Raw genomic sequence first — 27,005 nt, forward strand, 5'->3', positions numbered from 1 at the left:
CTTCCTATACCTGAAGATCCAGATTAAATCCAACCCTCTCCGTGAAGCTTTTTCTAACTATTTTACAACATAGTTACTTATCTTCTTTGAAGTCCTGGAGAATTTTATTGTCTACGTCCCTCATTCAATACTTATATGGCCCTGTATTTAGTTATTTATCTTTACATTTGTTGTTGTTGTTCAGTCATTTCAGTCATGTCCTACTCTTCATGTCCTACTCTTCATGACCCTATTTGGGCAATGATATTGGAATGGTTTGTTGTTTCCTTCTCTAGCTCATTTTATAGATGAAGAACTGAGGGAAACAGAATTATAAGGTATTTTATTATTTTCCAGTTACATGTAAAGATAGTTTTCAACATTTGTTTTCATAAGATTTTTAGTTCCAAATTTTTCTGCCTCCCTCCCTTCCCTCCCACCTCCCCAAGTCATAAAGCAATCCAATACAGATTATATATGTACAATCACATTAAACATATTTCTGCATTAGTCATGTTTTGAAAGAAGAAACAGAACAAAAGAGAAGAACCTCAAAAAAAACCAAAAAAACAAAAACAAAAGTAGAAGTAATATGGTTCAATCTGCATTCAGAATCTATAGTTCTTTTTTTCTGCATGTGGAGAATATTTTCCATCTTGAGTTCTTTGGAATTGTCTTGGATCATTGTATTGCTGAGAAGAGCCAAGTATATCACAGTTGATCATCACACAATATTGCTGTTACTGTGTACAATGTTCTCCTCCTTCTGCTCACTTCACTCAACATAAGTCCACTTAAATCTTTCTAGGTTTTTCTGAAATCTGCCTGCTCATCATTTCTTACAGCACAATAGTACTGTACATTACATTCATACACCACAACTTGTTTAACCATTCCTCAATTGATGGGCATTCCCTCAATTTCCAATTCTTTGCCACCACAAAGAGAGCTGCTATAAATATTTTTGTACATGTGGGTCCTTTTCCCTTTTTTATGATATCTTTTGGATACAGACCCAGTAGTGGTATTTCTAGGTCAAAGGGTATGCACAATTCCATAGCCCTTTGGGCATAGTTCCAAATTGCTCTCCAGAATGGTTGGATCAGTTCACAACTACACCAACAATGCATTAGTGTTCCAATTTGTCCACAGTTTCTCCAACATTTATTAGTTTCCTTTTTTGTCATATTAGCCAATCTGATAGGTGTGAGGGGGTACCTCAGAGTTGTTTCAAATTGTATTTATCTAATCCATAGTGATTTAGAGCATTTTTTCATATGGCAATAGATAGATTTGATTTCTTCATCTGAAAACTGAGGCATACAGAATTAAGTGACTTTCTCAGGGTCACACAGCTACTGTGTGAAGACAGATGTGAATTTAACAAGAAGAGTTTTTTCTTGACTACAGGTCTGGCCCTCTATCTATTTCATCATCTCACTACACCTTTATTTTTTCAGAGAGACATGCAATACACACGTGAATCTATACCATGCATGTATTGTACATATGTGATTAAATATATGCGTATGTACCAATATATTTTCTTTTATTCTCTCTAATCTAGGGGATTACAATAAACTTTTTTGTAGGTTAATGCTCTATCATTAATTCATGTTTAAAATAAAAATGATTATCTTTAGAGAAGGGGCTACATAGTGTAGTGGGAAGGAACTAGACATGGAATCAGGAAGAAAAGTGCCAGCTCTTTGACCCTGGGCGAGTCACTTAACCTCTTTTTGTCCCGGTTTCCTCATGTGTAAAATGAAGACATTAAACTCAATGGCCTCTAAGGACCCTTTCAGCTCTAAATCTATTTTCCTATCATCCTATGATCTTTCTCATCCCTGAATTTACCCTTCTCCATTACAGTTAATTAGGATGCCTATTTTTCCATTATCCCTGACTTCAATTGTTGGGGTTATTCTAATTATCATCATCACTATCAAAAATATTTACCTAGAGAGTCTTTGTTCAGGGAACTCTCCTGGTTCCTGATTCAATGTTTCAGAGGGTCCTTTGATAGTTCTTATATCTTTTCAATATGAGTTCTCTCACTGATGGTACTGATTTTGACTTATTTGTACCTTTTAATTTTGTTCATGTTCTCCCATAAATCTTCCATAGGAGATACATTCATGATGCTTGGGATCTTCCTCCAGATTTCTCAATTTTGCAGAGAAATGAATGGAGTATACAGGCAGGCTATTGTTCTTTACTTACTCACCATACAACTGGCTCATTTTATTTTCTAATCTTGTGGTTTTCTGATGACCTGCTTTATACTAGTTCTCTTGAGCAATTCTTTACTGATAACATTTCACAGTCTACTCATAATCACCATATACCTTTCCATTGCCTTTGGTTAGCTCTCAAATTTAAATATTTGGAGACTGTGGCATTCCATCATCATCTTTTGAAGAATATTGAAGGAAAAAAGCTTCCTTTCCAGGGAGAAGCTTGGAGACATTAAAAACCTTGCACAGTTTTCCAAAAAGTCTTTTTTGCTTAATTGTAGGCCCAGCTCATTGGGGAATATGCTTACTGTCTATTTGAAATCTATAAATGCATGGATCAATGGTATGGGCTGGCCATCTTTTATGCTTTTGGTTTTTTTCCATGTGAATATAGGAGGTTATGCAGTTCTCTGGGACATCATGTATAGGGCCAACTGGAGGATATTGTTATTGATAGGGAAGTTCTCTTCAATTTGGCTCATATACTTGTAGGGGCCAAATTTAATTTGGGGCGAGTTAATTGGGTGGCTCACCATTATACTGGGGTACAGAAAATAATAAGGGATCTCTAGGTCCAAAGTTTCTTCCCTTCTGAACTGCCTTTTTAGTTATTTCTCCCAGGACAATAAGAAAGGAATTTAACAGCTTCTTTTCCACAAACAAATCAGGTTTTATTAATGGGAATAAAATACACAGCAAAGTTGAAATTAAGCCAATGACAAGGGAATAGGTAAAGAGAAAAATGGATATGCTCCCTGGCTCTAGCAAAGGCTGACACAATCTCCAAACTTGCTTCCAGCTCGGCTAATTCAAAGAGACTTGTTTTTATTAACTCACCACCTGGGGTCTGTAGTTTCAATAGGAAACATGTGCAACCTCTCAGCAGTCTGCTCCCAGAAGCTCACCGACAAGAAAGACCAGCTGCCCTCAGCGAACGTTCCCTTTTCTACTTTTATTCTTCCTCCCCACAAAAGTGAGGTCCTTCAAGCTGGGTGTCAGAGAGTGGTTCCCCTGCTGACATCAGGAGCATACATCAATCAGGGCAGACCAGGTGTAGCCCATATCTAATCATCCCTAGTCAGTTTCCCAAACAGTACTAGATCATTCAGTGGGACCCCTGCCAAATTCCATTATTTTATCACATACTGAATGTTCTCTAAGACAGTGGCAAACAACTTTGGTAAGCATAAACCTCATGCTTTTATGGCTTGTTTGATTTTAATGATAAGAGGATGGTCACATTGTTCCTGTTGCCACATCTTTTGAGGAATCTTGTATGATTTCAGTTTATATATGTGCACCAGACTTTGAGGGATTTGTTTCTGTGGGCAGAGAGAAATGTCCAGAACCTAGCTCCATAAAGTTTTAGGAAAGATAGTACATTCCCCTCCCCGCAATAACATTATTCTTACCATCCTAAGAGGGTGTGAGAGGCTATCCTTATTTCTGAATGTTGTACTACTGTGGCAGAGCAAGTAGTTGAAATTTGGGATCTTATTTGGAATTTTGGTCTTGGAGAGATGCTGACTGGTTGATTTCAGATGGAATTAAGTGAAAGGAGTAAGGAGAGAGAAGGAAGGCTGGGGAAGTGGATTAGAGTACACAGTATTGAGGCTGTTTGGTTTTTTAACTGCTGCCTCCTCTTGTCCAGGCAGACCTCAGGGAGAGATATAACTGGAACTGATTGAAGTTTGATGAATTCTTTCTTTTTGGGAGATGAGAAATAAATGGTGAAGTGTTTTGTGTGTTTTTATTTTTGATGAGACAATTGGGGTTAAGTGACTTGCCCAGGGTCACACAGCTAGTAACTGTCAAGGGTCTGAGCTGGATTTGAACTCAGGTCCTCCTGAATCCAGGGCTGGGGCTCTATCCACTGAGCCACCTAGTTGCCCCTAATGGTGAAGTATTTTAACTTTTCTCATTTCTCTCTTTCCTTCCTTCCTTTCTTAAATAGAAACATTTACTCCCAAACTTCTTTACTTCTTTCTTAATATTTGTTCATAATCTGTACTTTTAATCTGTTTGATTTAGGTTTAAAATTAAGATCAGTCATAACTGCTTTTTGTGTATTTCACTAATTCTGAATAGGGGGCAGTTACAAAAAAAGAGTGGCTAATATCTGTATATAGAAATAGAGGTTCAAATCTTCTGTTTAAAACCCTAACAAATAAGAGAGAATATTATTGATATTGTATTATTCATTTTTATGAACATTCCAAAGTAGACAAGCTGGATTAGGGGTTTTATATATCCTTAGACTATAACAAATGAAAAAACAATTTCTATCTTGGAGGAGTCTAGTTTATCAGTTCACATTACCTCCTTTATTTTCCCTCTATTCCCAAGAAAAGAGTAAAGTTGAGAGTGATGACTAGGAAGTACGAAATACTTTGTTGGATTAAAAAAGGGTTGGCTAGATGAGAGAACTTTCCTTTCCTTTTTGCCTTCACTTTCCAAACCCAGGCAAATCAAAAGTTATACAGGAATGACAAGACACCTTTTGAGGGGAGAGAGCCTAAAAGCAACACTTTGCTTTACTCAGTCTAAGGGTTTATTTTATTAAATACACAATAGGAACAGTGGTATTTTGTATTCCCTAAACTTTTCAGCCAAATGGGGGAATGTAAGGATGTGGTCTGCTGTAGAATATTATTTGCAAGAGCCTGCCTGCTCTCTTCTCCTAACTTAATCAAAGGTGTCCTCAAAACATTCCTAGACTGTTCTCATAAAAAATTTTCATAGAATTGGAGAAAATAAATATTTGAGTCAATATCATTAATATTGTCTCAGTCTTTTGGGGGAGAGAGTAATTACAAATTTTGAAATGTTTTCCAAGCCTTTGGTATACTACTACTATGACTATGATGACTACTACTAGTAATACTACTACCACCACCACTACTATTACCAATAGCTAACATTTATATAGCAATTACTATGTGTCAGGCACTGTACTAAGCACTTTACAAATATTATCTCATTTGATCCTTACAACAAGGGAGGTAGGTGTTATTATTATCCTTATTCTACACATGAGGAAATGGGTCCTGTGAGGCACCATGATAAAGTAGAAAAAGCAATGGGCTTGGATTCAAGAGAACTTGCATTTGAATCCTGCCTTACTAGTTATGTAACCTGGGACAATTCTATTAACCTCTCTGATAAAACCTCAGTTTTGCCATCCATAAAATGGTATCTACCTCACAATGTTATGAAGATAAAATGAGGTAATCTATGCAACACATTGTAAGCCTCACTATATTATATATAAATCTTGGTGGAGATGTATCTTGCCCATGGTCACACAACTAGTAAACGTTTGAGGCAGGAATTGAACCCAGGCCTCCTGATTAAGTTCAGTATGATATCCACTATAACAAAGTTTCCTATGTGTGATAAATCAATTAATATTTCACAATGTTTTCCAAATTCAGTCTTTCCAATCCTTTCCACTTCCACTGCTATCACCCAAACCAAGTCCCTATCGTCTGAAGCTTGGAGTATTAATGGTCCCTGCTGGAAAGAAAGTTCTTGAAATGAACAGTTCAGCATCAGAAACAGATATGGTTTTTTACAATCCGAATGACTCTAAAGAAGATTCCATTCCTTTCTCTAGCCAAACTGGATTATTTGCCATCTAGACCATTTGGTCTTACCATCTGCTCTGCCATTGAACCCTAAGGACCACTGGGATTTTCCATCTGCCCTAGAGGTTGAATCCTCTTATATGTGTTGTCTCCCATGTTAGAATGTGATTTGCTTAAGAATAAAGATTGTCTCACTTTTTATTTGTATCCCCAGTGCTTAGCATAGTACTTTCTACACGGTAAACGCACAATAAATACTTTATTCACTCACTTATTCTTTTGCTCATTCATTCATTCATTCATTCATCTCCTTACCTCCATTTTCTCTCCTATAAGGCAATATTGCAAAACACTGCCAGATTAATCTTCCTAAAATATCACTTTCATCATGTTTCTGTTCAAAATCCCCTCTCAAATGTGCTCAAAATTCTGTTCAATGGCTTCCTATTGTCTATCAAATCTAAACTCCTTGCCTTCATTTCAAGGTTTTTCATAATCTCAACTCATCCTACCTATTCAAATTTATTTTCCACTATTCTCCACTGTACACTTGGTGCTCCTGTAAGGAAAGCTAATTTATTGTCCTCCCAAACACTGCCTCTGTGCTACCTCTATTCCTTAACTAAGTCAATTTCTGCCCCTCCCTCTGCTGATCCAAATCCTCCTTATCTTTCAAGGCTTAGCTCAAGCCTTAACTCCTCTATGAAAGCCCTTCCAGGCAGCATTAGACTTCATTTAATTCTCTCTCTTTTTTTAACTTTATTTGCATTCATTCCATGTACTGAATAATTAGTCTCTTATTATACAATTTCCTATTCTCTGATTGTCTCTAATGCATAATTTAACACTTTATTACATCAGTATGGATGTTACTATACATTTTTCTACTTGTTCACTAATTTTTCAAGCATTCATACCCCCTTTCCTTAGATAGATTATAAACTTCTTGTAAAAAAAGATCATCATACTTTTGTACTTTTTGTAGTACCAAAAATGATATTAAGACCCATAGGTGTATAATCAATATTATTGATTAATTAAAAACAAGTTGATTTAATGCATATATAATGCAGTTGATTTGTGTTAGATACAAGTCTGTTAGCATATTTATTTTTTAGTCCCATAGGAGCTCCCCAAAAGCAAATGTTAGACTGACATGCCTATGTGCAAAGGAGAACTTGTTTAGTGGAGGTTAAGGTCAAGTCCCACCCTTTTCATGGAGCCTTACTTCATGACTCTATTTGATATTGGAGTCATCACCATTTTTTCTCTTCCTAACTTCTCATGATGCTTTTTAATCTGTTTAGGGGAGGAAAGATTTGATTTTCCCCTCCATACCTCCAGCTCACTTGATATAGTCAAAGGATGTATTCAGAGATGACAAGTGGTAGATGTTGTAAAAATAAAGTGTTAACATCTGGTGATCCCTTTACAAAGTATGAACACCTCTCTCTGATTGAGTGAGAATGGGCAATTTGACTGGCTGGGCTGAAAATTGGCCATGATCCTGTAGGATTTAAACCTTGGAGGCATCCAGAAGGCCAAGAGTTAGAGGCAATCCTGCCAGGAGCCATCAGTCAGGCAAGAACATAAGTCTTCACTTCTCATGGGAGGGGGAGTATTCTCTCTTTGCCCCTCAATCAGCCTTGGCATTGAGTCAGGTAGAGAAATTTTGAGGAACAATAGAGGGACCAGAGACACAACTCCAAACAGATACAAATGAAGAAAGGCAGTTATTTGAAAGCAATTTCAATGATTTTTGGACCCTGACAACACAGAAGAGAGCTGCCTATAGACACATAAAAATGTCTTGGAACTGGGAGTCCAGCTGCAAAGAGGATCAGATCATGGGAACCCAACTGAATAACCTCCCTAGAGGAGTTTTTACTATGACTCCACCAGGAGAAAAATGATGAGACCCTAAAATTTTGAATTGGGAGTCACATTGGCCCCCATTATGTTCTCTACTTGTGTACTTCATAACTATTTGTACTCTAAGTTGTTACTGTTCTCAAGAATGCTGTATGTAATTATTGATGAGTACACCTCCAAATTTCTTTGGGGGAAAGAAATGGTTTGTAGCTACTATTCTTACTATATCCTACTAGCAAATACTTATTTTGGCTTAGAACTAATTCATTCTACTGCTGCTTGTTAATGAGAGGCATATTGGTTGAAGCACCTAAGCTATAGTAGTAAGAATCCAGATTTACAGGGTACCCTAAATACTGTAGGGACTCAACTTGAAAATATGTGAGTACTGAGTTGGAGCAGCCTAGAGGGAGGGGTTCTACATCTGTACTGCATGTATATTTAGATGCATTAAGGCATTTAGGTACATTAAGCTTTGCATATGTCTCTTTCATATAAAATTTATTTCATGAGTGCTGGCTTTGATTTCCTTAAATGCTTATAAACTTCTTGAGAACCTGTGCTCATGATATAATTTCTTTCTGTCTCCTCCAGTATGTTAATCTATCATCCTCATTTTTCTTTTATCTTCTATATCTCTGGAGGTCTCCTTTCTTTCTGCCTATAAATATGCGCAAGCCTTCTAATCCTCCTTCCCCCACCAAAACAAACAATGAGAGTGCAATACACCACCACCACCACCACCACCACCACCACCAGAAGTTTCCATTGTTTCTGCTATCTCCCTCCCTCCCTTCTTTCCTCTTTTTATTTTTTCCTTTTTTGCTCCTTTTCCTCATCCCCCATATCCAATAAGAAGCCATGTCATCATGGTATAATGCTTAGAGGGCTGAGTTGATTGTCACTTTCCTAATCTATAAACTTCATTGGCTCTGTATAGCCTTCAGGATCAAATACAAACTCCTCAGTTTGGCATTTAAATCCCCTCACAATCTCGGTTCTTCCTACTTTTCCAGTCTTCTTAAACATTATGCACCTCCATGTACTCTATGAGTGTACCTGGCATCTTGGATTTTTCTTACACAAAATACTCCCTCTCCTAAACTCAATGCTTTTCACTGGCTATTCTCCATGCCTGGGATTCTCTCCCTCCTCTTTTTCTCCCAGCTTCCATGGCCCCTCCCATGAGAAGTGAAGACCTATGTTCTTGCCTGACTGATGGCTCCTGGCAGGATTGCCTCTAACTCTTAGCCTTCTGGATGCCTCCAAGGTTTAAATCCTACAGGATCATGGACAATTTTCAGCCCAGCCAGTCAAATTGCTCATTCTCACTCATTCAGAGAGAGAGGTGCTCATACTTTGTAAAGGGATCACCAGATGTTAACACTTTATTTTTACAACATCTACCACTTGTCATCTCTGAATGCATTCCTTGACTATATCAAGTGAGCTGGAGGTATGGAGGGGAAAATCAAATCTCTCCTCCCCTAAAATGATACTTTTTCTGGAAAAAACCTTTTATAGTCCTGTTTTTCTTTTGCTTTTCTCTGTATTCCCAGTGTTTGGTATAGTGCCTGGCACATAGTAGGTGCTTAATAAATGTTTGTTGAGTTGATGATCTGAACTTGGAGTCAGGAAGACCTCAATTACTTACTAGTTCTGTGTTTTTGGGCAACCCACTCATCTTTGAAACTCAATCTCTTCGTCTATAATAGGGGGATAATAATAACATCTACATCACAGGGTTTTTGTGAGGATTAAATGACATCATGTATATAAGATCTTTTCTAAACCTTAAAGAACTATATCAATGTCTGCCACTATTATTTCTCTTAAGTCTTATGCATTCTACTCCAGAAATATCTCTTGTATTCTTTCCCTTTCATTTGTTGCCATCCCAGTTTAAGACCTCATTACTTCTTTTTAGACTACTATAATAGCCTCTAACTGTTCTCTCACCTTTCAGGTTCTACACTCTACACTCCATCCTGTACATCACTATCTAAGTAATCTTCCTAATAATTCACAGGTCAAGTCATGTCACTATCCTACTTAAAGACCTTCAATGGATTCACAGTATCTAAGGATAAAATATAAATACCTTAGCCTGGTATTCAAAGCCCTTTGCTATATGGCTCCAACCTACTTTTTTTCTTTTCTTTTTTCTTTTTTTTCAATGGGGGTTAAGTGACTTGCCCAGGGTCACACAGCTAGTGTCAAGTGTTTGAGGCCAGATTTGAACTCAGGTACTCCTGAACCCAGGGCTGGTGCTTTATTCACTGCGCCACCTAGCCGCCCCCTGCAATCTACTTTTTTAGTTTTATTTTGTCCAACTCTCATTCATATACTCCACATTATATTCAGATTGAACTGCTAGTTATTGCCCAATCCCATCTTGTTCTCCACCTACTCTGTGCCTTTGAACCTTAACATGCCTGGAATGGACATTCTCCTCATCCATGCACATAAAAGTCCTTTCCTTCTATCCAGGGTCAGTTTCAGGTCTAGCATTTCCCTGAAGTTTTTTCTAATTTCTTCTAGTTGAAAGTAAGCCCTCACCACTCTAATTCAATTTGGCAATTCCACAAACATTTATCAAGCACCTTCTATGCGGCAAGGCTCTGTCCTAGGTGCTGAACACTGTGCTAAGACAGTATTCTATCTGTGCATTTACCACATTCTAACTTGTATTACAATTACTGTTGTCTATGTCTGATTTGCTTCCACCTAGCTCTCCTTCTTTTAGATTGTAACCTCCCTGACAGCAGGAGCTGTGCTTCTTTTCATCTCGGTTTTCCTCAGTCTCCTATTGCTTAGTGTGCCTGGTTACACAGTGGGAACTTAACAAAGATCAAAGAAATGGATAATTGAATGAGAAGGCAGGATGTCTCCTTAAAATGTTAGATATTTGCACATTGAAAAAGCCAGGTTTTGTTTTTGACATCCATTTTAGATTGATAGGAACACTAGTTTGCTAAGATCCTCTTTATAAAAATTGTTTATTATAAATGTAATAGCTTTCAACAAATACGAATAAATCAGATCACATAAAATATGGAATAAATCTCTAACCCAAGTCTTCAAAATCCAAATTATTTACATTTTGATTAGAAAAATATCACCATCAAATGTATATTTCAAGAAAATAACAGTAACAATATATTTGTTCAAAACCCATATTATTGTATTTCAAGAAAATAACAGTAATAATGTTCACATTCACATGATCACATTGCAAGAAAATGGAAGTAACAATATACTTATTCTAAATCTGCATGTATAATATCTTCTCTGTTGTAGACTTCTGTAGCTTTCACTGTGTCTTGGTACAATGCTAAACCCATAGTCGGTACTTAAGAAATATTTACTGAAAAACAAAACAAAACAAAAAAAGATACTTACTGAACTGAAAACTAAAAGCGAGAATGAAAATGGCTTAGGAGATTCCAGGAATACCCAGAAATATCTTGGTATTTCCAGAGAGGAAAAGAGTTTCTGGGTGCAAAGGCAGAAAGACTCCCCAGTGAGCCAGGGCAGTTTGGCTCTGTACTCTGGGCAGCCCCATCCAAGCCATCTGCTGGCCGTCTAAATGAGATTGGACATTCCCTATTCATATCATACTTGAAGAGTTTTTCAGTCTCAGCTTCATCATATTTCATCAACCATAAAATATATGTGAAAATCAATGACATTAGATCAGCATGTCTTATGTCTTAACGGTTTCCTCTGTCTTCCTAATGATGTGGCATATCAGAAAATAATTAAAAATCGTTTAGGTTGCAACCTCCTTTTCTCCTTCCCCCTTCCCCCGCCCCCCTTCCTTGCAAAGAACAGAGGGATTTATCTTTCTCCCTCCACCCCCCATGCTCCAGATTATGCAGTAACATCTTCAGAGACGGGAACAGTGCCAGGACTGATAGTAAACCCTGGCCATGTCTGCCTTTCTTTGCGAAAATGAACCAGCAGATGGTAAAGAAATGGGGACCAAAGTAAATGGTCTTCAATTGCTAGGGGGTACTGGGCATGGTGCATGAATTATAAGATGTGTAAAAGATCTTAGAGGTCAGTTAGTACAGTCCTCTAATTTTATAGGGGACAAAACTAAATCTAGGAGAGGGGATGTACAGAGATAGGCTTCTTCAAACCAGGAGTCCTGTGACTCTCAATCAATATCCAACCTGCCTAGGATGGCGCCATTGCTAGGCCCAGGACTTTTGCCACTTCATCAAAGGTGCCTAATCTTTGGGGAAGGGTATATCTGTGGAGGGAAAAAGTGGTAACATAAAAGGTATTGGAAGGAAATTGGTGGGACACCTCCCTTCTTTGTTGTATTCAATTCCTACTTGCTCTATCACCCTGAAGCTGGGTCCTGTGTCCTTGTTGAAAGTCTGACCCCAAGCCTAGAAGACTACAGTTTTATTAGAGCCAATCAATACCCAGCCTGCTTAAGATGAGTCATTGCTAGGCTTGGGTCTCATTCTCCACTCTCTATGAGGAGTCCTACCCCAGGGACTTCAATTATATACTTCTAACCTTGGGTCCACACATGCAAAAATGACCAGTAGAGACAAATTCCTTCTCCAGTCTTGGAGGACTTCTGCCTTATGTTTATAATCATGTCTATAGAGCCTAACATACTGAGTTGTTGTGATATAATGTATATAAAACTTTGAGAACTTTGAAGTGCTATATGTGTCAGTTATTGTTGAGAGATAGCAGGGTACAGTGGATAGAACACTGGTCTTGGATTCAGGAAGACCTAGAGTCCCCCAACTTTCATGAACTAAATCCAAGGGGCATTCCAAGAAGGGGATTTTACAGAGCTTAGGGATCCCACAAGACCAAAGGACCAAAAAGACATAAAATCTTGGCAAAAATCTCAACATGGAACAAAATGGTTTGGGGGTATAGTAGGGCTTGATGTCTTCCTTGGGGCCATCTATACGAGTTCAGTTTTCTGAATGGTTGCATGCTACTTTATTTAAGGACACATAGCCTAAAAAGAGCTCACCATGATACTGGTGGCCAGAGGTGCTCAAGAAGACAGATTTCTGCTATGATGAGGACCCTGTTAGCCACAGGTTGGTGGAAAGGGGGGAGTCTATCCATTGGCTTTCTTGGGTAATAAATCCCAGAAGGAATACCAACATACCCTTGGAATCAGAGAGAAGCCACTCTTTAATGTTAGCCTGATAATGTCATTGATCTTAGTCTCCCTAAATTTAAATGATTAGTAGTACCCAGGCATGTTCCTGCTTGATGAATAACTTAAACTGGTAACCAGGAAATCTACTCCATACCTGTGTTTACATTGATGATGTCATGGTGCCCTGGTACTTACTTTCTTCCAACAATGGGGGAGAGCACATTATGATGTATTAGTCCTAGTCATTTGGGCTATAGCAGCCACTCATGAATTTGATTAATACCATGGGCCCCATTGATACATCTCAGAATTGCTGAATCTGGAATCTTGCAAAGTACTATGTTTAGAGAGCATTGAGATGTCACTAATAGATACTGCCATAGAATAGCTTTATTGATTTCACTGTTTCTTGACTTATTGTAGATTTTCTTAACTACTCCATGTGTGTTTATGTGATAGATATTTGTGATATGTCTATATGTTTATAATTATATTTGCATATCTATAGGCTGCTAGATAGCAGAGTATAGAGAAAGCATTAGGCTTAAAGTTAAGAAGATTTGAATTTGAATACTACCTTGGATACTAGTTGTGTGACTCTAGCTAAATCACTTAGTCTCTCTCAGCCCCAGTTTCCTCATCTGTAAAATGAGGATAAAAATAGCATTGTACTTCACAGGATTATTGTGAAGATCACATGAGATGACATATATAAAGCACTTTGTAAAATTAAAAGTGTAACAAATTCTAGTTGTTGTTATATGTATTTTTGTGGGGAGATAGTATGCTACAATGGATAGTGAGTTGGCCTCAAAATCAGACCTGGGTTCAAGTTCTGCCTCTGACACATATTGACTGTGTTACCCTAGACAAGTCACTTCTTTTTTTTTTGCAGGGCAATGAGGGTTAAGTGACTTGTCCAGGGTCACACAGCTAGTAAGTGTCAATGTCTGAGGCTGGATTTGAACTCAGGTCCTCCTGAATCCAGGGCCAGTGTATCCACTGCACCACCTAGCGGCCCCCCCCACAAGTCACTTCTTAATGCCTTAGATAATTTTCTAAGATATCTCTCATGTCCAAAAATTGCCTAGAAGGTGCTTACCTATGTTGGTAGAAAGAGTTTCTTCATCTGGAAATATCCTATACTGATGAAATCATAAGTCCTTTGACACATACTGTATGGCAATTCATTAAACCTCTAAGTGGTTTAGGAAACTCTCAGACTGTAAGATGGAGGTGAAGGAGGAAAGAGAAGAAATAAACATTTATATAGCACCTACTATGCGGCACACACTGTGCATATTTTATCTCATTTGATGAACTGCCAAATTGCATTGGTGGAAGGAATTTTTACAATAGGCATTCCCTCCATGATGAAATCACATTTGAGGGGGAAAAATCATCATTAGAAGCTAATGATTTTTAGTAGTAGAAGTTCATGAAAATTGTTTACTCTGGTGCATAGAAGGGGTTTCTGATGTTTGTCAGTGGGGGGGGGGATATCCAGACTGAGGAAATCATAGATCTTTTAAAGTCTTGAGTATATATTCCACTGGCTGCCCCATGGATAAGCCCAGATTCCAACAGGGCTCCTCTGGACACTGATCTAAGCTTACCTTAGATGGTTTCAGGGACTGAGCTCATTGTTTCTTTCATGCAGTGGATCATTTTTGAAAACGGAAGAAAACATAGGATATTTTTGATGCTATTTTCACATTTAAAAACAATTAATAAGTATTTCTTTCCTCTCTCATTCATTTCCCCCTCCAAGTTTAAAAGAAAAAGAAAAGCAAAATAAGACCCTTGTAATAAAGATGCATAGTGAAGCAAAATAAGTTCCTGCATTGTCCATGTCTAAAAGTTTATGGTTCTTTCTGAATCTTGAATCCATCATCTTTATGTCAGGGGATGGGTAGCATAGTTATCATTAGTCATGGGATATTTTCTAAACCAACTTTTCAGTCCTAGGACTAAATTAGGAGTCTTCCTACCTGCAGACTGGAAACTAATACCTGGTAGATTTCCTGGCTGCTTTTTGCTTTCATACATACTCCCTTTGCTAACCATGGTCTGCCAGGATTCCTAACAAAGAGGAGAAGATAGCTCACAGATGCATCACCCCCACCTTCACCACCATCATGTTTTGGGACTTCACAGAAGTCTACAAGTAGACTTTACTAATGGGATTCATCCTCAACCACCTCTAGTGATTCTCAGACTTCAAGAGATGAAAAAGTTTGGGACCCTTAAGCTACAACATGCTCTTAAAGGACAGTTTACAGGCTTCAGGAGGGGGAAAAGGAAAGGAAGAAATAAAGAACAAAAGCAAAAAGGAAGAGAGGGTGAGAGAGAAAGGTTCTGGATAGCATGGTCAAAGACCAGCAACAATTTAATTCAATCCAACAAAGTACTTTATAAAGTCCTTACTATGCAGAGTACTATAATAGGTCCTAGGAATACACAGATTTAAAATAGCACTCAAGAATATTTTTCTACCTCACATCTATCAGATTGGCTAATATGACAGAAAAGGAAAATGACAAATGTGGGAGGAGATGTGGGAAAATTGAGACATTAATGCATTGTAGGTGGAGTTGTGAACTGTTTCAACCATTCTGTAGAACAGGTAGGAACTATGCCCAAAAGGCTATAAAACCTTTCATACCCTTTGGCCCAGAAATACCACTGCTAAGTCTATGCCCCAAAGAGAGAAAAAGAAAAAAGGGAAAGGAACCATAAGTACAAAAATATTTATAGCAATTCTTTGAGTGGTGGAAATTGACGGGATGCCCATTAATTGTGGAATAGCTGAGCAAGGTTTGGTATGTGATTGTGCTATAGTGCTATAAGAAATAATAAGCAGGATCTTCTCCAAAAAACCTGGAAAGACTTACATGGAAAGTGAAATCAGTAGAACGGAGAACATTGTACACAGTAACAGCAATATTGTATGATGATTAAATATGAGTGATTTAGTTATTCTCAGCAATACAATATTGCAAAATAATTCCAAAGGACTTATGATGAAAAATGTTGTCCATATCCAGAGAAAGAATTGCTGGAATCTGTGTACTTTTTAAACTTTATTTTCATTTCTTTATTTGTCTGTGCTTTCTTTCACAACATGAATAATATGGAAATATATTTTGCATGAATGTGCAAGTATAACCTATATAAAATTTCTTACCTTCTCAATGAGAGGGAAGGAAGACAGGGAGGGAGAGAATTTGGAACTCAAAATTTTAAAAAAATATTAAAATTGTCTTTACATGTAATTAGGGAGAAAGTGGCATATTAAAGAAAAAAGATCAACCAAGCTCCTTCATCTTTGCAAGGATGACCTTTACTCAAGTAGTGTCATAATGAATATATTATTTTGGAAATTCATGATCAACAGAGGAGGTGGATTAGTCATGTGACATAAATGAAAGCTAATAAGTGGAGAACATGAGTATTCCACTGGCACCTTTGAAACACAAAAAGACTTAATGGAAGGACTCTAGCATAATCACCTCATGTGGGTCCTTTGTGAAGGATCTATGATCAGGGGCAGCTAGGTGGCACAGTGGATAGACCACAGGTTCTTTGGCTGGGAGGACATGAATTCAAATCTTACCTCAGACACTTACTAGCTGTTTGAACTTGGGCAAATCACTTAACCCCAATTTCCTTAAACATTCAGAGCCTTGGGGGGTGGCTAGGTGGAGCAGTGGATCAAGCACCGGCCCTGGATTCAGGAATACCTGAGCTCAAATTCGGCCTCAGACACTTGACACTTACTAGCTGTGTGACCCTGGGCAAGTCACTTAACCCCAATTGCCTCACCAAAAAACAAACAAACAAACACAAAAAACCATTCAAGGCCATCTCCAGTCATCCTGATATATCTACATCTACATCTACATCTACATCTACATCTATATCTATATCTATCTTTATCTGTGTCTGTATCTATATTTATATCTATATTATCTATCTCTGCCTCTGTCTCCATCTCTATCTCTATCTGTTTCTGTCTCTATCTCTATCTCTTTCTCTGTCATCTCTATCTCTAAGTCTGTATCTATGTCTGTATCTGTATCTGTATGTGTCACTGTCTATCTATCTATCTATCTATCTATCTATCTATCTATCTATCTATCTATCTATCTGTCTGTCTGTCTGTCTGTCTGTCTGTCTGTCTGTCTGTCTGTCTGTCTGTCTATCTATCTGTCTGTCTATTTTGCCACTGGATCCAGATTGCTCTGGAGGAGAGAGTGAGGCTGGTGACTTTGCACAGATCTCCTTCACTTAAATCCAATTCACTGCAAGTCATGACATCTCCCCAATGTTGTGTTCCTCTTTGAGAATGAAGGACATAGGGGCAGCTAGGTGGCACAGTGGATAGAGTGCTGGCCCTGGATTCAGGAGGACCTGAGTTCAAATCTGGTCTCAGACACTTGACATTTACTAGCTGTGTGACCCTGGGCAAGTCACTTAACCCCCAACTGCCTCACTAAAAAAAAAAAAAAAAGAGAGAGAGAGAGAATGAAGGACAAACAATAACAACATGACCAGATATAGGCAATAACACAATAGGATGGATGGATATGTTGCCATTTGATTTTCTTCTGTTTTAATTTTTTTGTTTTATTTTGTTTTTATAATGAACTTCACAAACACCAAATAAAACATGTATTTATGTATATATTGTCTAATAGAAGTATACAATATCTATAAATGTAGAGCTTGTTTTCTTTTTAAGTATATAATGAAGCAGACTGGTAACAACAAAAACAAAAAGAATAGCTTTGGGGGGATGGTGGTGTTCATATTCTTTGGCACCCATGACTATTCCTTTTCTTATGGATGGAGAGGAAAGATGAGAGATAAATCAGACTAGATGAGCTCTACTTCAGATTTTATTTTAAAATTTTTTTTCTGTTTAGAATTTTATTTTCCAAAATATATATAAAAACAAATTTTGACATCAATTTTTAAAAACTTTGTGTTCCAACTTCTCTACCTCCCTCTCTTCCCATCCCCACCCCCAACAACTCAAGTAATTCAATATAAGTTATACATGAGTAGTCATGGAAAATATTCCCACATTAGCTAGGTTGTGAGAGAAAAAAACATAAAATCCAAAACTTCAGATTAAGGAATTGTCAAAAAAAATCTGTTTCAATCTGTTTTCAGATACCATCAGTTCTTTCTAAGTAGGCATATTGCAATTTTCATAAGTCCTTCAGGGTTATACTGGATCATTGCCTTGCTGAAAATAATCACGTGCTTCCCAGCAGATCATCTTACACTATTGCTGTTCTTTTGTATACAGTACATTTCATTCTGCTTCAGTTCATGTAGGTCTTTCCAGGTTCTTCTGTTATCATCCTGTTCATCATAACTTTTATATAGTGCCTCAAACTTGACAAAGAATTTTCTTCATAATAGCCCAGCAAAGTAGGTACCATATATTTAGCCATTATAGTAAATCATCATAACTATTTTCCTCCATCAGATTCCCTTTCCATGATATTTACTCTATTTTCTATCTTCTTTTACCCTAGTCCTCTTCAAAAGTGTTTTATTTCTGACTGCTCCTTCCCCCACTCTGCCCTCCTTTCTTTCACCCTTCCCTCCTTATCCTCTTCCCCTCCTACTTTCCTGTAGGGTTAAATGGATTACTCCTTCCAATTGGGTGTGAATTTTATTCCCTCCTTGAGCCCACTCTGATGAGATTAAGGTCTTTGAGCTAATTCTGTGTTCTAAATTTTTCTTCCTCCCTCCCTCCTCAACCCTCCCTATGAAATCAAGTAATTCAATGTCGTACTTGTGCAGTTATGCAGAACATCTTCACCTTCCTCAAAAGTGTTTTGCTTTTTACTGTTCCTTCCTCCAATCTGCCTGTCCCTCCTTCACCTCTTCTCCCACCCCCTTTATCTCCTTCCCCTCCCACTTTCCCTCAGGGCAAAATTATATTATTATACTCACTTGAGTATGTATGTTATTCCCTCTTTGAGCCAGTTCCACTCCCTTACTCCTTCCCCCTCTTCCCTTCCGTAAGATTTTTTCTTGTTTCCTTCATGTGAACTACCTCTCCCCAATCCACCTCTCCCCTTCTCCCTTCCCCAGTGCATTCCTCAACCCTATTTTAAGTATGTCATCATGGGTTAGCTAAGTGGCATAGTGGAAAAAGCACTAGCCCTAGACCCAGGAGGCCCCGAGCCCAAATCCAGCCCCAGACATAAGACACCCCACCCTGTTTGCCCCACAAAGAACAAGGAGAAAAAAAATAAATGCTTTACAGATATCATCCCTTCATATTCAGTTCAGACCTGTGTCTTCTGTGTATTCCTTACTGGGAAGGTTCTTATGAGTTCTAAGTATTATCTTCCCATGGAGGAATATAAACAGTTTAATCTTTTAATATCCCTCATGATTTGTTTTTCCTGTTTACCTTTTTATGCTTCTCTAGGGTCTTGTATTTGAAAGTCAAATTTTCTATTCAGTTCAGATCTTTTCATCACAAATGCCTAAAAGTACTCTTTTTCATTGAAATCCCATTTTTTCCTCTGAAAGATTATACGCAGTTTTGCTGGGTACGTGATTCTTGGCTGTAGTCCTAGTTCCTTTGCCCTCTGGAATATCATATTTCATGCCCTCTGGTCCTTTAAAATAGATGCTGCTAGATCTTGTTTTATCCTTATTGTAGCTCCATAGTATTTGAATTCCTTTTTTTTTTTTAACTGCTTGCTATATTTTCTCCTTGACCTGGGAGCTCCGGAATTTGGCTATAATATTCCTGGAGGTTTTCCTTTTGGTATCTCTTTCAGGAAGTGATCAGTGGATTCTTTCAATATTCTTTCTAGAATATCAGGGCAATTTCCCCTGACAATCTCTTGGAAGATGCTGTCTAAACTCTTATTTTGGTCATGGTTTTCAGGTAGTACAATGATTTTCAAATTGTCTCTCCTGGATCTATTTTCCAGGTCAGCTGTTTTTCCTAGGAGCTATTTCATGTTGCCCTCTATGTTTTTATTTATTTGGATTTGCCTTACTGTGTCTTGGTTTCTTATAAAGTCACTGGCTTCCATTTGTTTAATCCTAGTTCTTAGGCAATACTTTTCTTCAGAGAGCTTTTTAATATCCTTTTGCATTTGGCTTTTCAATATATTGACTTTTTCTCATGACTCTCCTGCATAGCTCTCATTTCTCTTTCCATTCTTTCCTCCACCTTTCTAAATCTTCCTTCTATCTCTCCTACTTTCTCTTCAAAGTCCCTTTTGAGCACTTCCATGGCATGAGACCAATTCATATTTTTTGGGGAAGCTTTGGATGTAGGGACCCTGAGGTTGCTATCCTCCTCTGAGGGTACAACTTAATCTTCATTGTTGCTAAAGAAACTATCTATAGTTCTCAACTTGCCGTCTTTTATTGGACTTTTAACTCCCTCTTACAGTAGGGTCCTACTTCCAAGCTACACTATCCCAAGCTTCAGAGGGTCCCAGGTGTTTTGGTTTGATGGAGAACAGGTTTTTCTCTCACCTGGCCTGTTCTCTGGTACAAAGATAACCTCAAGCCAACTTGCTAATTAATCAGCCAGCAGAACAATGTGTGGTGTATTTCTTAGCTTTGTCAAGTCTGTGTCCCTCCCCTACCTGGGCCTCTTGCCACTCAGGATTTCTTCCTGGTTCCCTGATGGGGTGGTATAGCCAAATTCCTCCTTAGGTCCTGCAGACACACTTGTATTTCCACCACACCCCCCACCCCCAGAAAGCTGTTCAGTCCTCTCACTTGACTGTAAGTTTAGTTTCAGAAGACACTGGTGCTACAGCTGATTTGGAGGCTCAGGGGTAAGTTCCTCTTGTGAAGAATGTCTGAGGTCTGTGTTGGCATGATCGTGGGGTTGGAATCTGCTGACAGCCCAGTACAGCCCCCTTTAAATTGGAAAATAAACTCAACCTGTCTTTTTGTGGGTTTTGCATCTCCACGGCTTGTTTTATTGATGTTTTGGGGGTAATTGTGTCAGGAGCTCTGTACATTTAATGTCTTTCCTCTGCTATATTGGCTCCAACCCCCTAACTCAGATTTTATTCAAATGAATATTCCCCCACAACAAATACCATCACCCCAAGTTTGAGCTCTGCTTAAAATAACCAGATTCAGTCATAACACTGCTTAGAGTCATGATAAGGGACTTTATCCTCAGACAGCAAACACATTTGAGGGCAGGGGTGGCAGTGGCACAGGGGACAATTTGATTGTGGATACAATTGCTTTAGGAGGAGTGGCAAGGCATTCCTTAGAGAATCAGGCTCTCATCTCTATGAGAGTGAGGCACTAAGATAGCTCCTAGGAGACATGGGACATGGAGATAAGAATCCAAAGGTAATGGTTTGAGAACAAGTGAGTGACTGAAGCTGTGCTGCTTGGCATAGGTGGAGGATGAAGAGAAAGATATATGGTAGGCTTTATACCCAAATAGGAAGCATGCCCCATAAATGTCAGTGCCCTGGGCAAAATTTTAGAGTATTCTCACCTTAGTATGGATATACCAACCATTATCAAATCAATGTTTTGCTCTGGGACTTGCTCATTGAGGGATTATTAGACTAGAACACTTCCTAGGTATATTGTTCTCCTAGTTAAAAGTCACTGCTCTTCCTTATGCCCATTTTTTTCTACTAGGATTTATTAGGACTTCTCCAATAAGTCTTTTCCCCCTACTGGTAACCATTCTAGATGATCTGGCAGCTTGATACTCCCTAGAACTGGGGATAACAACTCTGTGTCCTTACAGAAATGAGTTGTTAGGTCATTTCCTTGTTCTCTGTCTCCTCTCTGAGGTGGGTTACCTAAAATGTCCCAAATACAAACTGGACATCATCAACTAAGGATCTCCCTGTTCCCCATTTCTCTGGTCAAGAATTCCTGGAGTTGTGGGGAAGGGAGGAAAGAGGTTTGCAGGACACTTCCCAGAGGACAGCACTGCTCAGTTCTTCAGGCAAGATGAAGCATTCATTTCCAAGTCAGGGAGCAGCCCACCTCTCCAAACAGAAGCAACCCCACTGAGATATCGACACCGAAGATTGAGGTGAATGGTGTGTCATGTAATAATGGGAACCAATGAAAAATACATAGAGGAGAGAAACATATTCCCAGACTGGAGGAAGATTGAAGGGTTAGAACCCAGGAAAATATCATTTTAGAGGGGAAGAGTTTTCTCAGCTCCATGAATAAATCATTGACTATACAGAGCCTCCTTCCTTTTACTTTATTTATTTTTTTATTTAGAAGCCAGTAAATTGCCCCTGGATTTGGAGAGGCAGGAAGAGGCACACTCCCAGCACTGGCTGCCTATTGCTGCAGATAAATGAGGCAGCAATTTTAACTTTTTATGAAGAGGTTTATTAGGCTTCTGTGCTGTTCTGGCCTAATGTTCCTTTGTTTGTGGCGGTTCATTTTTTCCCTGATGAAGTGCTGGAGAAAGTCGAATGTGACCATTATGACTTGGAATACCTCCTCTTTTCCCCATGCTAACCTAGCCAATGCCTGGGGTGAAAGGGCTTTCCCTCTCCCTTCTTTGTTCTTTTTCTACATGGCAGCATCTTAGCAGAGTCTCATGAAGCCTTCCCCCCACCCCCAACATTTGAAAGAGGAAGAATGTCTACCTCAGTGACCTGGATGACGAGATAGTCCTTGTCCCCAACCACTGCTGTGAAGGTAGAAAGTAAGCAGAGCATTTGGCATTTATAAAATGTACAACCGAGGGCTCAGGATCCAGGAAGAAGCATCTTTCAATCTTTCATCCTGCTCTTCTGGGTGGTGCCACTGTTTGTCATCACAAATGAAACTGTGTCTGAGGGGAATTATGTAAATTGAAATATCATTTTAGTCAACAAATGTTTATGATGCATATTTAATACTATGTAACAAATGCATTTGTATCCCCCTTTGTCTTTATATATCCCACTTATTATTAAATATTTATGGAATTACTGGTTACATATTTTTTGAACCACTGAAATACAGCTCATCGTATTTACTAACACATTCCTATATTTCTTCTCCTTGAAGATGCTCAATATAGTCATATATTTCTGTCCCTGTCGAGTTTCCAGGAGAATTACCATTTCTTGATTCAAGATGCAGAGGAAGCCTCCTTCCAATTGCTGACTCTCTCTCCCCTTTTCCGGGCTTCTGCAAGAGGTGAAATGTGCAGGTGATTTACTCTACCCAAGACAAGCAGATGCCATTGTCATCTATGGTGGCTCTTTTGTAATATGAGCTATGACTCTGCCCCTTATGTGGGTATAAATCCAGCTTTATCTTTTTATTAATTGAGTACTGAACATACAGTCCAACAATCCTATTTGAAATTTTCAGAAACCTACCACAACTAATACCTCTGGAAGATAGATATGGGTGTATATGTATGTACACATACATATGACACAACACATATTATAAAAGTATAGACACACATGTGCATATATGTGTATATATACATATATGTGTAGAGTCTTATTGAATCAACAGTATCAAAATGGTTACCCATAGAGATTTTTACTAACAATGTCATATAGCCAAGGCTGAGAAACCAGACTGCATGATGCCAATGTGGCAGCTGGCAAGAATCTAGACATATCAAGATACATCCCTTGGCTTGGGGCTATCCAAATGAAGGGCAAGCCATTGTAACTGTGTCAATGCAATGCTCAAGCGAGCTATGATTTTCACGTTCTGGCTCCTTTTCCTAATGTCCAGCCAGCCTTAGGGATGAACTAAGATGAAGAGGCAGGGCTGTTCCTGACTTGATGATATTCCATTCTTAAAGTAAACATAAATGCTAAGATTTAATCTCCCTGTGGGTGGGGTTTTTTCCTTTCTAACTAGTGGGATTGCCTTTTCTGGTGCCTTCTGATAGACTATATAGTTTTATAAAGGATAATAAGGATAATAGCTAGCACTTATATAGTACTTTCAGGTTTACATATTAACTCACTTGATATTTCTGGAAACTATGGTTTAGATTCAGAGGTTTTGTGTTTCATTCTAACTCAGAGGCTTATAATCTAACCTGCATCTGGAGGGTAACTTAGAGATCATCTGGTCCAATGCTCTTATTCTACTGAGGGCCAGATAGCAGGGTTCAGCATTGGGAACGACAGTGCACGAGGGTCTACGCTTGGCATGGCTATGGGCATGGTAACCTGCCCAATGGAGAAAGGCATTCGAGGAGCTGGAGAAGGATTAGGTGAAAACAGCTGAAGCATGAAGTCTGTCTCTGAAGGGGGTGGGGGCAGAGTAGGGGTAGGGATCTGTGGAAGACTACTCAACTTTGCCCCATTCCTTACCAGTTGGATATGGTTATTAAACTGGTTCCAGATGCTCTCCTTCATTATCCGAACTCTCTTCAATCTTGTCTCCCACTCCTGCATGGAACGGATTGTTTCCAATGCTAGAGGTGTTGACTTGACATAGGTCAGGTGCTGCTCTGGCTCTTTCTCTGCTTCCTCCAGCGTTGATACCAGCAGCTTTTTCGGCCTTTCTAGTGATAAGATCTCAGCTTTCCAGGCTCCTTGGATTTCCTCCATCATGTTTTGGTTGATCTCACCATCCTGATCCTTGAGCTTGTCCAGCTCCATCTCCCATAGCTCCTTTCTGTTCTTCTCATGGAGCTTCTCAATTTCAGCTTTCAGGTCCTGCTCCTTCTGAAGAAACTCCTTCTTTTGCTTCTCTATCTTCTTCTTGGTTTCCTGTTGTTTGATGGTCACATCCTGGATGGCCTTGAATATTGCCTGATGACTCTTCATCTCTTCTTCTCTCCTCAGCTGTAATTGCTTTAGCTGCACCTGAAGTTGATTCTCCACCTGCCTCTGCTTGTCCAATACTTCCTGGTACTTCTCCTTCAGCAGTGTCCTTTTTGTCATCATTTTATCCAAATTCTTTTCAATATCCTGATCTGTATTCACTTCCAAATCAGCAGTCAGGGAGACCTTCCTCTGTGTTAGAACCACAGGAGGCAGAAGCGATTTCTTGAGAAGCAAGAGCAGAGGCCGAATCACTGCTTAGTTCGGAAAGCATCAAGCTCTCTGAATTCAGAAACAAATCCCAGGCTGAGCGGGTGGAGTGGTGGCTGGGGGGGAAGTCCGAGGGGGTCGCAAGAAGGGGGTCAGGGTCGGGGTTGGGAGCCCGGCCGCACACTTCCCACTTCCCCATGTTTAATTCTCTTGACAATATACGATGCTTCCTTTTTAGCTACACTTTTCTTCATCTTTTAGACCTCTTGCGACTCTTGAGGGCATCCTGCTTTGTTGCCAAAACTTCTAATAGGGTCAGGTTTCCATAAACTGTTTAGAGTCCTGAGAGAGTCAGTCAGGTTAGCATGAATATTAGTTAGAGTGGCCAAGGGGATCCCCAATATCTTCTGGCCATTGCGTTGCAATACTTTTGCTGTCATGTAGGTTCGCCTCTGTGAAAATTCTTCTCTAGACTGGAAAGTTTTGGTTTGTCAGTACAGATTCTCCAACATGGAAGGAATCTTGGAAATAATTTAATTCTAAGGAGGGGATACGGGAGGTCATTTATTCAAATCCTCATTTTACAGGAAAGTAAATGAAAAGACATGTATTAAGTGCTTCCTATGTGCCAAGCACTGTACTAAGTGCTAAAAATACTAATACAAAGGACCACAGTGCCTACTTTTCAAAAGCTTACATTGAGGGGCAGCTAGGTGTCGCAGTGGATAAAGCACCGTCCCTGAATTCAGGAGGACCTGAGTTCAAATCTGCCCTCAGACACTTGACACTTACTGGCTGTGTGACCCTGGGCAAGTCACTTAACCCTCATTGCCTTGAAAAAAAAAAGCTTACATTGGAATGGGGCAAGCTTCTGTTGCTGCTATGTCACTTCAGTCCTGTCTGACTCTTCATGACCCCATTTGGGGTTTTCTTGGTAGAGACATTAGAGTGATTTGCCATTTCCTTCTCCAGCTCATTGTACAGAAGAGGAAACAGGGTGAAGTGACTTACCCAGGATCACACAGCTAGTACATTTCTGAGGCCAGATTTGATCTCAGGAAAATGTCTTCCTGATTCCAAGCCTAGTACTCTATCTACCTTGCCACCCAGCTGCTCCTATGGAGAGGGGGGGCAGGGGAAACAGCACATATTAAAGAAGTGGTAGGCAGGGAGGGTTGTTTTGGTCTGAGAAGTCACAGGGAAGGTAACTGGAGCCTTAGGGGAGTTGTTAGACGCGTCCTTTCTGGTAACAGTGTTAGTATTAATTTAATTATGGTTCCAGAACTGGAAAGTGGCGGTGAGATGAGGAAACTGAGGCCCAAAGAGGTCACCCAATTAATTAGTGGTGTAGCTCAGATTAGATTTCTCCATGACAACCTCATGCCGCTTCTCTATTTCTATGGGAGGTGGGGTAAGATTTTTGTCTCAAACAGGAAGGAGTCCGAGCAGTTTCCCCCACCACGGGGGAATTGATGCTGTGTGGGAAAAGCAACTTTTGGATTAATGAATTTCTCTTACTATTTCCCTTCCAGAAACATGAAATGCCCCAGCCTGCCCCAAATTCCTCTCAGTGCTGGCTTTCCAGGGCTCATTAAAATAATGTCTCATGGATAACCTTTGGCCAGGCCCATTCTCAGGAAGACTTGAATGCATGTTAATCAGCTCTACTTTAAAGGCTGCAAAGAGCTGTAGCCCTGTGGACTCTTTCATACCTCTGCAGCCTTGATGGCAAAAAGAATGACACGGCTTTTATCAGGGCCTTTGGTCACATTCATGTCTCATGACATCTTTTTTTTTTTTTAAAGCAGAGTTTCAAAGAAGCTTCCTTATCACCATATCTTTAGTCTTCCTTAACAGTTCATATGGCTATTTCCTCAGAACTTGCTTAATCAAAGCTATAAAGTCATTTGTACATTTATATGATTTTTTTAAAAATAGATATATCTCTGGGTACTTGCAGACTTGGGAGAATCAGTCTTTAAAGGCAATTGCTGATATAAAGAGCAACTTCAAATCAGCTCTGACCTTTTGTTCAACAGTTCCTCCCACTGCAGAGCACAGTCAAATAACTGTTTAGACGGTGGTGGGGGGAAAAGCCTATTGATTTTCCCAGTTAAGGGGATTGAATTTTTTTCTCTGTGGGAAGGACTGGTGCTGGGGAGGAGGGGGGAAGACTGGG

General features: G+C 39.2%; 1 protein-coding gene across 1 annotated transcript; it reads right to left on the minus strand.

Moving 5' to 3' along the window:
* Positions 1-23,926: 23,926 nt before the first annotated feature.
* LOC122754668 (RING finger protein 214-like) lies at positions 23,927-26,601 on the minus strand. The gene is made up of 2 exons (XM_044003157.1): positions 26,539-26,601; positions 23,927-24,841 (listed from the first exon to the last, which is right to left on the minus strand). Exons 1-2 carry the CDS (start codon positions 26,599-26,601, stop codon positions 23,927-23,929), a joined length of 978 nt encoding a protein of 325 aa, XP_043859092.1.
* Positions 26,602-27,005: the final 404 nt, after the last annotated feature.

The sequence above is a fragment of the Dromiciops gliroides genome, chromosome 4, assembly GCF_019393635.1.
Source record: "Dromiciops gliroides isolate mDroGli1 chromosome 4, mDroGli1.pri, whole genome shotgun sequence".
Taxonomy (NCBI): Eukaryota; Metazoa; Chordata; class Mammalia; order Microbiotheria; family Microbiotheriidae; genus Dromiciops; species Dromiciops gliroides.

Bases quoted from the DNA above. Each gene is read 5' to 3' on its own strand.
- LOC122754668 (XM_044003157.1), bottom strand. From the start codon at position 26,601: ATGAATGTGACCAAAGGCCCTGATAAAAGCCGTGTCATTCTTTTTGCC. The intron at 24,842-26,538 runs GTATGAAAGAGT...TTGCTTCTCAAG, and splicing joins TTGCCATCAAGGCTGCAGAG to AAATCGCTTCTGCCTCCTGT.